Source organism: Lytechinus variegatus, chromosome 15, assembly GCF_018143015.1.
Source record: "Lytechinus variegatus isolate NC3 chromosome 15, Lvar_3.0, whole genome shotgun sequence".
NCBI classification, from domain to species: domain Eukaryota; kingdom Metazoa; phylum Echinodermata; class Echinoidea; order Temnopleuroida; family Toxopneustidae; genus Lytechinus; species Lytechinus variegatus.
This window is the reverse complement of record NC_054754.1, coordinates 28654227-28668164: the sequence shown is the minus strand read 5'-3', so window position 1 is coordinate 28668164 and position 13938 is coordinate 28654227. Positions and strand designations below refer to the sequence as shown.

At 36.4% G+C, this 13938-nt stretch overlaps 1 protein-coding gene across 1 annotated transcript; it reads right to left on the bottom strand.

The window, feature by feature from the left end:
* Positions 1-4192: 4192 nt before the first annotated feature.
* On the bottom strand, positions 4193-13936 carry LOC121428403 (40S ribosomal protein S18). Its single transcript, XM_041625002.1, has 5 exons — positions 13847-13936; positions 7820-7921; positions 7312-7398; positions 5906-6099; positions 4193-4345 (listed from the first exon to the last, which is right to left on the bottom strand). Exons 1-5 carry the CDS (start codon positions 13847-13849, stop codon positions 4270-4272), a joined length of 462 nt encoding a protein of 153 aa, XP_041480936.1. The 5' UTR covers positions 13850-13936; the 3' UTR covers positions 4193-4269.
* Positions 13937-13938: the final 2 nt, after the last annotated feature.

Genomic DNA, 13938 nt, shown 5'->3' with positions numbered 1-13938 from the left:
GAATTAGATACATGTTTTTAGATTTTGTAAGTGAAATTGGTTTTCATTGATAGTGCATTCATACGGTATATTTTTAATAATGTATTGGTGATAAAATTATTGTACTAATATTGCATTTGAAAAGCTGTTCATTTCTATATTTCTTGCAGAACTAGAGAAGCTTAGTCATTTCGTTATTATGCATTAACTTTCAGATGGATGTATTCAAAGTTTGAAAATATGTACAGCGTGCTTTTAACTGTAAGCAGTAGCAGACCGTGACCCGGAGGAGACAAAGCATTGAGGGGGGGGGGCACTGTATTGTTTGTGAACAATGCTGTGCCCCCCCCCCCATTGCGGTCTGCCACTGACTGTAAGGAATTTAGTATTTTCATTGTCTCATGAATTGGGTGTATATATGAAAAAAAATCTTTGTAAATGCAGATTGTATATTATTAATGTGATTATATAACTTTGACACATTAAAAAGTATCTGATTTTATTAAATTCATTGAAGTTTGTTAATGTATTTAAATTATCTCTCTGAAATGCCATTAGAAATCATTACTCATGTACATTTAAGCGGCTGTTCTATAAATTCCCCAGCTCTGGAGTAGGCAAATCTGTGACTTCATGCTATTCAAGTGGGGAGGGGATGGAACAATAGATCATCTCCCCCTGAACAACAGGTGTGACGAAATGATTTATGCCAGTGGTAGGCACATAAGGGGTGCGTGCATCAGGTGAGCTTCAGTCAACAATATACTGGTACTTTTCACTGGACCACCTGGCTCAAATAGAAACACTTGACTTCTCAAGCGTAGAATGGGTTTGAAATCTCAGGATGTTTATTTTTCCAGTTTTCTTTTTTTTTTTGGGGGGGGGTACACCAAGAGGAAGTTCACCCTGACAAATAAGTCATTAAAATAGAAGAAAAATGAGGGAAATCCATCAAAGATTTAATCGGTTATTGGAATTTTTAGTTAATTATTTGAAAGTCATATGGGAGCAGCATACCTGTGTATTGTGTATTTAATTGCCTTTTCTAAAATTATTCATATTTTGTTGTACCTTCAGTATTCAACAGACAAATAATTTCACATAATTGGCATAAAAAAAACATTAAAAAGCTGCTTTTATATAAAATCACAAGTCAAAAAATTTGAATTCTAATATATTTCTTAATCTTTGATGGATTTTCTCAGTTTCAACAAAATATATTTTATTTACAATTATTTGGTCAGGGTGAACTTGCCCTTTAATATTCAATTACACTTTACCTCTACATGATTTCACTATGCGGTGTGAAGCAACCTGCTTAATATGCAATAACTAAATCTGGACCATTAATGAAAGAGGGCAATGACATCGTAGATATCCCCAGGGTAAAATTAGTCCGGGCTGAAAGTATTTCTAGCTTAATAAAGCAGAATTCACTGAGCAAAATGCCAAATTTTCATCAAAAACGGATAACAAGGTTATTGAATATCTTGTGAAACAGTGGGAAACAGTGGTCATGAATATTCATTGTTCTTTTGTATTTTATTATATGAAACTGGGTTAACTCAAATTTTTCTCTCCAAGAACTAGAAAAATTGGATTGACAACTGATTTACTGCATTAGATATTTATTGCTGGAACTTATTTTCATTACAAGGGAGACACATCCACACAAGTATGAAATAATGAAAAAAACTATGATTTTATGTAATAACATAAGAAAACGGAAAGTGGGGTTGTGACATCAGCCTACCTAATGAATATTCATGAAACTGTTTTCACAAAATATTGCCAAACTTCAATAACTTTATCATCAGTTATTCGATTTTGATGAAATTTTCAGCATTTTGCTCAGTGAATTCTGCTCTATTAATTAAGCTCGAAATACTTTCAGCCTGGACCATCCCTTTTGGGTACAATTGAATTGTTAGATGCTTAATAATAATTTGCATGGAGTCCATGACAATATTCATACTGATCAAGAAGTCTACATGAAGGACTTTTTGCAACTACCAGGCAGATGCTTTCTGGGATGTAGAGAATCTATTGTCAGAAGCCCTTCATGACAAAGCAGCCTTTGTCGAAAATCTGTGAATCAAACCAGGCAGGGTCATCCATGACCCTAGAAAAATAACTTATTTGCAATTTTTCATCAGCTCTGAATTTAGAGAGTCAAAAGGGGCCTAAGCTTTTGATCCTAGCAGAATCTTCTTCGGAGGCAAAATGAGAGGTCTTTGTCAAAAATTGGTAAACCAGGATTAGCCGATTATCGTTAAATTCTGAGCTGCAAAAAAAAAAAAAACTTGGTCATTTTGCCTCTGACGAAGATTCTGCTAGAATTCAATTCAATTCAAAATTCAATTCAAAATATATTTCAATCAATCAATCATAAAAATACAGGTATATACAAAGTAGGTAAAAACATGGGATTGGGAGCCTCTAGAAGTTTTCATTAAAAAACTTGTGGGTGGGGCACCACCATGGTACAATCAAATACAGGATCAAAGGCTTAGGCCCCTTTTGACTCTCTAATTTACTCCATTGGCTTTTTTATTTTTAGTTTTCAGCAGCTTCATTTTGCAGCTCAGAATTTAACGATAATCGGCTAATCCTGGTTTACCAATTTTTGACAAAGACCTCTCAGCTGTCCATTGTGATTTGACTTGCATTTTCAAAGGAACTGGTGCGTTGTAGAAAGCGTCTGCGTAGTGAGTGCGAAAATGTTATTGTTGGGAATGTCTATAGCACAACTCGATTCCTTGGCTCTCTCATTACTTCCTCACTGCATACTCCAATTCCTCAAAAATCTAACTCCCTTCTCTCAGAAATCTTCACAGCACTGATATGAGCGGAGTGACGTTTCCAGTTTACACCACCGTACATCTCCACATCATCACTGGGTTGTACCTTCTAAGAACCTTGTTCTCTCAAATTGATTTTCAATTTCGAGCTCAGCAAAGGCTGTGCAAGCAACTCTGCCAAAGTCGATCTCGTGAGACCATAGACATCTTTTCGACTTTGGAGAGTGAATAACACATCTTACGTAATCTGGACTAAAAAAATTGCTTTTACTTGGGTATTTTTTTTTTTACTTAAAGGTCAAGTCCACCCCAGAAAATGTTGATTTGAATCAATAAAGAAAAATCAGACAAGCATAATGCCGAAAATTTCATCAAAATTGAATGTAAAAATAAAGTTTCACTTATTTTTCACAAAATAGTTATGTGCAATTTTTTCACATGCAAAATGACAGTCGATGTCCCTCACTCACCATTTCTTTTTTTTTGTTTGAATTATACAAAACATTATTTGGGAGGCGCAATAGCTCAGTCGGTGAGCAGGGGATTCGGATTCTGGTGACCCGGGTTCGATTCCCACTTGGTGCGCTAGTGCCCTTTGGTAAGGCATTTATCCTAAATACCAGGTCCCTTGGAAAAGACTTTAAGCCATTGGTCCTCTGGTTGCTTGCTTACAAGCAATCATGCTTTCTTAGCATTCGGGTTAAAAATCACTACCAATCACTATGCAAAATTTTCAGATTTGAAAATAAGGACCAACTTGACTGAACCATAAAATTTCAAACAATGGTAATTCCACATTTTTAGGGAGAAATAAAACTGTTTCACAGGACAATGAAAAAATAAGAATATCAATATATCATATAATAAAATACAAAAGAAATTGTCATGTCATCCCCTCATTTGCATACTGGCCAGGATGTGCATATAACTGTTTTGTGATATCAAGCAAAATTTAAAAATGTTATAAGTTTCTTATTTTACATCAGATTTTGAAGAAATTTTCAGTGTCATACTTGATTTTTCCCTTTTTATTCCAATCAACTTTTGGGTAGTTGATATATGCAGAGAAGACTGTATTTCAAAAATACAGGTAAGCTAGCATGGATCGATCTTCCATAAGGGAAATATACGCCCAATTCAAAGCACCTTCTAAGACCAGATTATGCAAATTATGCGTTACAATGTAATAGGCCCCCAAAAAATTCATGACTAAGAAAAAAAAAGAAAAAGTGAAAAAAAATTTAATCTGAAAATTGTTTAAAAACCTATTTTGAAAAAAAATTAAAAAATATGTAATTTTGCTTGCTCGCAGCTTCTTAGAAATTTTTTCCAAGATGCCATATCTTGCCCCCTTGAAACTTTAAGCTTATTACCCTACTGCAGACCATGAAAAATAACACCAAAATACAGTCTTTCCTCTTTGTTATTTGATCTTTATTTTACAAAGAGTCCATTGTAGACAATACATAATAACTGCTCTGGTCCCATTTTACTTCTTCTTGGACACACCAACAGTCCTTCCTCTCCTGCCAGTGGTCTTGGTATGCTGTCCCCTCACACGTAGACTGAAAAGGAAGAAAAACAGAAAGATGATTGTCATTGATAGGGTCGAGGAGAAACTTATTCAGCCAGAAAATGGCAAAAAGAAGAGAGTGACAAGTGACATATCGTGGTGACTACTAGCCAGCTGTAATTTATTTTTACTCGGCTGTTTAATGCAATGCTATGATGTCGTGCCTGAAAAATACTTCACACACGCATGAACAATCTGAATTGGAAGAAACAGCTTTTTGAACATTTTCTAAAAATGTAAACAAATTTGGTGGGGGTTCAAAATTTTCTAGTGGAATACTAATATCGAAATTTGGATCAATTGCAAGCCTATAGCATGACTTAACCCTAAACAGACTGGGCTATTTCGACGCCTAAAAAGACTGGGGGGGGGGCTGATTCAGCCCCCCCTTATGATCTCGGCCGTTGATCGCGCAATCGCGACGAAAATTGGCACACACATTACCCATGGCATTATCTACAAAACTATAACATCAAATTCGGCAAAAAATCTCATGTCTCATTAATTATGCTAATTTATGCGTAAAATCATAAGTTTGCTCTAATTAATAAAATAATGCCCCTGAAATGCTAATATTTGTTTCACATACTCTAGATAGGCATCTGATCAAATTGATTTTAAAAAAATTTCAAAATCAAATTTATTTTCTTATGTATTCTATTGTTTTCTAAATTTCTTATGTATTTCCTTGTTTTTCGACTTTTTGTTTTTTATTGTTTTTTCAATGGAAATTGTCGGGGACTTTATTTTGACCATAAACAAGATAAAATTAATTGATTTTAAGCAGTAAAAGGAAAAATAATGAAACATTTATGAATTTTGGCTAAGAACACTATTTGCATTGGATTTGTACACAAATTCACGTTTTTGAGTAATTTTGGGTCTGCATGCACTTACGAAATGTTGCGTAATTTTGGAACCGTGTACCCGGGGGTCACAATTTTGGTCTCAAAAGTTGCGCGAGACTTGAAAGTAAAAAGTCAGCGAGCGACGCGGTCAAAAAATTTTGCGCAACGGATTTATCGCGAAAAATGTCGAGGGGGGGGCTGAATCAGCCCCCCCCAGTCTTTTTAGGGTTAAGGCCAAATTAATATAATCGTAAGATTGATACCATATCATTGTGGTTATGAATTGGAAATTTGTTTATTTAGACCGGTTAGGATTGTATAGGTTGTCTAGTATACTTAATCATATTCAAATTTTTTTCAAATTTAAATTTCCAACCCCAAAAATCATTAAGGTTAACATTCAATAGCAATATAATAGAAGAAAATAAGATATTATATATCAGTTTAAATTTTTACATCAAATGTTACTGTGGTTGTAGACCAAGCATATGGTTTGCGGAGGGCTCAACTAACCAGTACATATATGGCGCAGAAGAGCACAGGAGAGCTGATGAAAAAAAAAATTCCTGCATTGTTTCCTACATATACCAGCAGTGTGGATTCCTGGTTTCGCCCATTCAGAGAAAAATAAGAGGCATATGAACAGAATTTCCCTAAGTTACAAGGAGAGCTAGGACTCCCCAAATCTGCTGAAACAAACTCACCCCCAGTAATGCCTGAGCCCACGGTGAGCCCTGATCTTCTTGAGGCGCTCCAGATCCTCACGGAGCTTGTTGTCCAGGTTGTTGGCCATCATCTGGCCGTACTTGCCATCCTTGACGTCCTTCTGCCTGTTGAGGAACCAGTCGGGTATCTTGTACTGGCGGGGGTTCTGGAGGATGGTCATCAGCTTCTCCACCTGTCAGAGGATATAAATTAATGAAGTTTGCAATCATAACTTCTGATAAATCTAAAACTATGTCTCAACAGAGTTCTGCAGAAGGGTAGGCAGCCTCTCAACAAATGAGATCGAACATTCAAATATTGTCAATACCAAGTAACCATTGCATAAGGTTCATGTAAATTGTAATAGGGACTTCAAAGTATGGTGATTTCAAAATATTATAATCCAATTAAATATCAACCCTCGTCCAGTTTCTACTGTTGATTCTGCATTATGGTATTCAAAATTCATTGGCCCCGAATGACATGATGAGTGACTCAATAATGCATGTTACATAAAATGGGTCACTCAGAGCTACAAACTGTTATTCCTGTTTTTCTTTTACCGTAATTGTTTGTATAGCTATACGTATTGTCATTTTCTTGCAGGCCCCCCAAAGAACAGTGATAAGTTACACTTATAGGGTTTGGGTTAATGAAACAAAATAAACAAATATTAATTAAATAATCTCCTTTCAGGGCAAATTTACTGAGGAAATGTAGAGATCTCTCTCAATTACTCACAATTCAATATAGGAGATCAATGTATGAATCATGGACATATTGAACATATGCATTTTTTTTCACTTAAAAATCAGTCAATTTTCAGGGAGCCTCCCAGACAACCAGGGAGATTAAAAGGCCCTAACTGTAAGTTATAACATGTAAAACTTAATGATGTGGAGGTCATCCGGCATCTAGCAATGAAATTTAACATAATTTTTAATTTCAGCCCTGTTGACAAGGTAGTCAATTATATTCGTGACATAAATTGAGGAAACAATGGAAATTGATGAATGAAGAATTTTTGTGATTTATGAATAAAGTTCGTATAACTTAGCAGAAATCATTTTCAAGTAAAAATTTCTATATTCTTCGTGAACCTAATGCAGCTCTCAGATGGAATAAAAATAAAAAATCAAAATCAGTCAACAAATATTTTTTGTGGGTTTTTGAAAAATATAAATTCCATGTAAAAGTTTTGAATCCCCCACCTAGTGCTATCATATAAAGCACTGACCAACAGCTGACAACGCACACCACGCCTTCAGGCCGGATGAGCTAAAAAAACAACTTTAAACTTGGTTAAGATTTGATGTTTATGATGCTGTAAATCCCCACTCCCCCGCCACCAATGTATCAAAATACTCCATTGCCACTCCTGCATTGAATACATCTATGTACTCACCTCATCATCAGAAAGTTCTCCTGCCCTCTTTGTCAGGTCAATATCGGCCTTGCGACAGCATATGTTGGCATATCGCCTTCCCACACCCTGAAAGAACAAGAATGTTCTTGCTTTTTATATGTTGCGTAGGAAATAATTTGGTTACAATTTACCAAGACACTTGAGAAGCAGCACAATGTGATAAATGATTTCTTTTTCAATCTATCCATTTCATTTTAAGATTTTTCTATTTTTAAAACTGTTAAATCGCTTAGTAGCCCAATTGAAATATCACAATCAAATATGAATTCCGAGGTCAAACATAAAAATAAGCAACAGCTATTTATAATACTAATATCTGGAACTTCATTTTTGTGACTTATACCAAAAAGTATGGCTTACATATAAAGATTGCCACATTTAAAACTACAATAATTGGTAGATGACTTCATGGGTAATGCACAAAACTTCAAAAGGTCAAGCCAGATTAAGTTCAAAGAATGATTCTGCATGAAATAAATTGTGGTACCTTGATGGCTGTGAGGGCATACATTATCTTCCTTCGTCCATCAATGTTGGTGTTGAGCACACGCAAGATGTGCTGGAACTTCTCTGGCAGCACGAGAGCAGGCTGCAAAAAATAATAAAATATATATTTTTTAAAATTTACAATATTGATGAATCTCATGTACATAGGTGTGCAGGCACCCCCCCCCCCACCTTCATTTTATATGAATTTTAATATCTTTCTCATCTATGATTACAAGAACGAAAGAATGCAGGAACACATTCAGTTTGCCTTCATCTGGAGATCTGCTGTGGCTTAGATAGAAATCTGAAAATCTAAAAAAGACTATCATCAATAAATCCACCTCTATCATAAAGCGATTTTTATATTTATCGACCGAAACAAGTATTTTACGATTTGTGATATTTATCAGCCGATGAAATTATTTATAAATCTAAGTTGGCAGCTCTACACGCGTGTGGTATCTAGGCATCGATAATAAAAGACTGCAAAATGGCAACGTAAACAGACTGGTCAGTAAACATTTGTGTTATTTTCTTAAAATTTGCTATTTATTGAATAAATATAAGGAACTTTATAAAAAATACTTTTATTTAAGTTCGGATGAAACAGAGAAGTGAAGTTCACGACAGCCGAAATCACTTTTCTACTTTTCGAAGTCCTTACAATTTAAGTTTATTTTTCCCCGTTTTGGTGCAGTTCAGGCCAAAACGGAATGTTACTCTCTATTGGGGAAAGTTCTTTTTAGGCCTAAATTAGACTGAAAATAAAGGCAAAAATCGATGAGCACCGTCAGGGGGAATTTTGCATTGTTAACCCCCTAATGGTGGCTGCACGATAGCTGTCTGTGTACAAGGAGAAAAAATGTTTAAAAAACTCCTCGAAACAGATGGCTGCCAGCTGTCTTGACAGGGGGTGGTCAAATATTTGTAGTAGGGTGTCTGAAGCCACACTGAAAAGTGTCAGCATAAAACAGGCTGATTTAGGGGAAAATATGGCACATTTTTTCGTGAAGTTTAGGCTACTAGAAAAATGTTTGGCATGTATGGAAAGAGAAAATTCAGGGGCTTCTTTTGACAGTAAGGACAAGTTTATGTGATCATTTTAAATAAGGATTTAGAGGAAAATTGCAAACCCTTATTTTTGTGTGTGTTGAGATTGCCATTTCCCCAAGCGTTTTCTATGAGAAAATGAAATTTCTGTTTTGCACAATTTTTTTCACTTTGTCGCAATTTTTCATTGTGATCTGGTTTCCAAATCATTAAAAAAATCATACCATCAGAAAGAGCATAAAAAATTCTATTGGACTCTTTCTGGACAAGTTTTTGGCATCAATAATAAATTTAAAACAGCTCTCGGAAGCTAAAAATTTTGATTTGTGTGTGTCCATTTATACACAGTCTATGGCAGAGAAATGCTGCACCTAATTCCATTCTTCTTTTTTGCAGCCAATAATTGGATTTTTTTCAAATATGTTACATTTCTGTCAGTCACTAGAGGCGCACGGCCAATATGGGAGACTCTCTTCAATAATATGGGAGACAATCTCCCATATTGGAGACTTGCTTTGCAAAAGGACATAAGAAACTCCAACAAAAGCATTCATGGATTTTTCCACCCAAAATTTTGGCTCACTGAGGTGAGAAACCCATTTGTTTTGTGTGTGATCGACAACAAAAGTCCTCATCAAAACAAAAGTAGATGGTGAATTTTTAAAGTAGACAGTGAAAAGGGGTAACTTTTCATGAGGAATCTGCTTATCACATTTTTATTTGCCGCCAAGGTACTCCTTTTACAGCAAATGTAAACAAATTGGTCTCCAAAACTGGAGACTGTCTCTGAAATTGGATACCCAGTCTTTACAAAAGTCTCTGATATTGGAGATAATCTCCCAGTACATTGGAGACAGTCTCCAATATTGGCCGTGCGACTCTAGTGTAGATCTAAGTCTGAAGGTCATTTCTCTTCAAATTCACAAAAATGTGATATCTTCTTGAAACAAAGAAAAATATTTTTTTCTCCAGACACCATAATCCATATTTGTAGGGCCCAACTTGTTTTATGTTAGACCTTCATTCAGTTTGAGGCCTACATCATTATTATAAACATGATAAAGGCGGTAGGCTAGGCCTTTTTCAGAAGTAGAATAGGGCCTAGGCCCTAGTCTTACTAGGCCCTAGATCTAAGTTATAAGCCAAGCCTAATAAAGGCCTAACGTTAGATCTAGCTCAATTTGCCTTCATGATCATGTATGGTTGGAACTACCCCTTATCGACCACCTAATCTTCTAAGCATCGTATCTGCGAAAATATTCATCAATTTTACCCAGTTTTCGTCTCATTTGTGCAGAAAATTAAGCAGATCAGATTCCCATGTTTCGCACGGCGACTCCCATTCGATCCGCGTATATATCGACGAACAACGAATACGATTTTACATTTGCTCATTTGCACCCATCTTTTGAAACCGACCACCCGCGATACACTAAGTTTACGGCCGATTCTTGTCGCGGTGGCGAAGAATTTTAACTCTTCCAAATCAGTTCTATGATGTCAACATGCTAAATGATCGTCTCACTACTTCCATTGCGAGCTCCGGTACATGATTCAACGATTGACAACGGAAATTTGTTCTAAAGCCGTTTCCTATCGGATTTCTTGGTTTTTCAGCGGGGTTTGGGTCTGGTCAATACAATTTTGATTAAAGGAGAAATATATTGATTATGAATGTGGTCTTATTATATATCAATGGAAAGGTAATGATGTGGGGATCATCAGTGGGTCATTCAAAAAATCCGAAAATAATACAAAAAGGTGAAAATCGCCGATTAAAAAACGCTAAAATGCCCCTCCGAAATATGCCTCGCATCGGTCTCTGAATTGACTGGAATTTGATGACGTCACTGTCTGTACGAGAGGCGTGATTGGCTCTCCCACGTGAAGCTCCACTTGCATGCAAAACCTGTTGCGTGGGTACGTTTTCTCCACACTGTCACTGAATACTTCTATCATGAAATGAAAGAAAACCCAGAATTTCATCTCAAATTGATGATTTTAAAGATGAAGAGAATGATGATGAAGTGAACAACACAGTGAGGTAGTTGGAAGTAAATAATGGGGGAACAATGCCGGTGATTATGATGAAAATTCAACTTGCCTGACGATCATAAGTCATGTACATGCCGATTCGCTACCAACTCAGCTGCTGCTACAAGTGGTAGCTACGTACACCGCGCGGGCCAAATTAAATCCATGAAAATGAATAACCACATCCAGACAGAGTCTATCATAAGGAAAATAATGATATAACTGTACTTACAAACAAGTGAATAATTCGAACCTGAAAGCAAATCAACTCAACGAATAGCAGCAGACGATATGCACCGACGATAAACTTCATGTGGCTGGGATAGATTGTCACTCGTTCTGTTAGATGTAATTTGTAACTCATTAATTTGACAAAATTACGAAACTCGGGGAATTATTTATATATATAAAAATATAGTAACATCTCTTATTATTTTTTGTATTACGATAAAACCTGTTTTGAAGGAAAACGTTGAGGTAAACTAAAATTACATGTAAAAGATCACCCCCAACATGCGTAGCTTGTATGTCATTGCAAACAAACCATCGCAAACATGCACGTATTCCTTCCTTGCTGATTGAGAGCTGTGCAACACGTGCATAGATCTATTCTCTCAGTCTCAGCCAAGGCGAGCAAACAATACGGCATGTGTTGTTGTGATGGTTTGTTTACGATCACATAATGCTACGCATGATGGGATGATCTTTTACATCTAATCTTAATTTACCTCAACGTTTTCCTTCAAAACAGGTTTTATCGTAATTCAAAAAATAATAAGAGATGTTACTATATTTTTACATAGATAATTCCACGAGTTTCGTAATTTTGTCAAATTAATGAGATAAAAGTTACATCTAACAGAACGAGTGACAATCTATCCAGCCACACGAAGTTTATCGTCAGTGCATTTGCCACATATCGTCTGCTACTATTCGTTGAGTTGATTTGCCTTCAGGTTCGGATTATTCACTTGTTTGTAAGTACAGTTATATCATTTTCCTTCTTATGATAGACTCTATTTGGATGTGGTTATTCATGTTCAGCATGAATTCAATTTGGCCCGCGCGGTGTAGCTAGCACTTCCAGCAGCATGAATTGGTAGCGAATCGGCATGTACATGACTTTACTTGTGATTGTGTTGCAAGTTGAATTTTCATCATCATCATCGGCGTAATTCCCCCAATTTACCTCCAACTACGTCACTGTGTTGTTTCACTTCATCATCATTCTCTTCATCTCAAAATCATCAATTTGAAAATCCAAATCTAGATAAAATTCTGGGTTTTCTTTCGATCATTTCGGGATCGAAATATTCAGTGACAATGTGGAGAAAATCTACCCTTGCAACAGGTTTTGCATGCAAGTGGAGCTTCATGTGGGAGAGCCAATCACGCCTCTCGTACAGACAGTGACGTCATAAAAAATCCCCAATGTCGCGGACGTAATTCTGCGTGTTTGAAGCATTCAGAGAGAGAACTTCAAACTATCAATTAACTGAGTTTCATCCGTCTCCATGATAAATGATGTACACCATCGTGTTCTCCTTATTTTCTCCTTTATTGTGATATATGATTCTCCATTTTTACGATTTTCAATATATTTCTACTTTAATTCTACTCAATTTATACTTTTTGTTGCTACCTTTTTTCTCGTAAAATCAATTTTTACCGTTTCTATGGACACTGCGCCTACTCTCCCGCGCGTATCGTTTGTAATACGCAATAATTTTAAGGCAGTGTATACAGCCACACGCGTGTGTCTTTACCATCCAGCCACACGCGTGTGGTTATATCCAGAACACCTATCTGTGGATACCGCCACACGCCGCCAGTAATAACAGTAAAACACGTACCGCGGTATGTAGGTCTGACCGTCTATATCACGATCAAAATAACCTCATTTCTTCATTAAATTCTTACATTCTAAACCCCTTTGATTTCTTTAAATCGTTTCAATTTCATTCTCACCGTCTTTCCTTGCTTTTCTTGTCTTGTTACAAAAGGCCGCCTGTTAAATAGCAAATTTCCACACTTTTTCTACTTGTGTCGATTCTCTACTGAATCTAGGCTATGTGCGCGTACGTACGAAACCCAAACTGTGTATGTCTCGTCTACTATACTGCGCTGCGCTAACGCTGTATGGGTCTGCCACCGCGAAGCAGGAAGCCAGAATCGACACAAGTAGAAAAAGAGAATTTGCTGTTAAACAGACGACCGTTTGTAACAAGACAAGAAAAGCAAGGAGAGAAGACGGTGAGAATGAAATTGAAACGATCTAAGGATATCAAAGGGGTTTAGAATGTAAGAATTTAATGAAGAAATGAGGTTATTTTGATCGTGATATAGACGGTCAGACATACGTGTTTTACTGTTATTACTGGCGGCGTGTGGCGGTATCCACAGATATGTGTTCTGGATATAACCACACGCGTGTGGCTGGATGGTAAAGACACACGCGTGTGGCTGTATACACTGCCTAATTTTAACGCGCGCAAGGTGGTCGGTTTCAAAAGAGGTGGTCCATATGTGGTAGTCTCACCATACAACTTTTTTTAGGCCCAACTTACTCATATGAAATTAGGTTGTTCCTGAATAAATGTAGGCCTATACTATACCTTCCATCTGATACAAGGCAAAAATTGGCTAACAATCTCTTAGTTCGTTAAAAAGGGATACAACAACCGAATTTGGACAGGATACCGTTACACATTTATCGCTGTCGAGTATGTCGAGTATGAGAAGTAACTTTGCAAAAAATCTCGGCGCTACCTCGCATTTAAAAATGAAAAATGTATTTAATCGTAATTACAAATAAACGCACACACAATAAATTATGATGCAGTAGTAAAAACGGAATCAACAAAGACAATTTATTGAGAGGATGGGTTAATAAAGCTGAGATTTAACATGATATAATTTAGATGTAGTGTCGTTTCGTTACCATCTTGATTCGGGTGCGGAGCAAAAAGGGAGATGCTGATTTTTATTGCTTCCAGCTCCGAGATCCCTGATTGGACAAATCTACAAGAAACT

Excerpts from the sequence above, each read along its gene's own strand:
- LOC121428403 (XM_041625002.1), bottom strand. Across the intron at positions 7,399-7,819 it reads ATGCCCTCACAGCCATCAAG|GGTGTGGGAAGGCGATATGC; the intron begins GTACCACAATTT and ends TTGTTCTTTCAG. Across the intron at positions 6,100-7,311 it reads GAGAACTTTCTGATGATGAG|GTGGAGAAGCTGATGACCAT; the intron begins GTGAGTACATAG and ends ATCCTCTGACAG.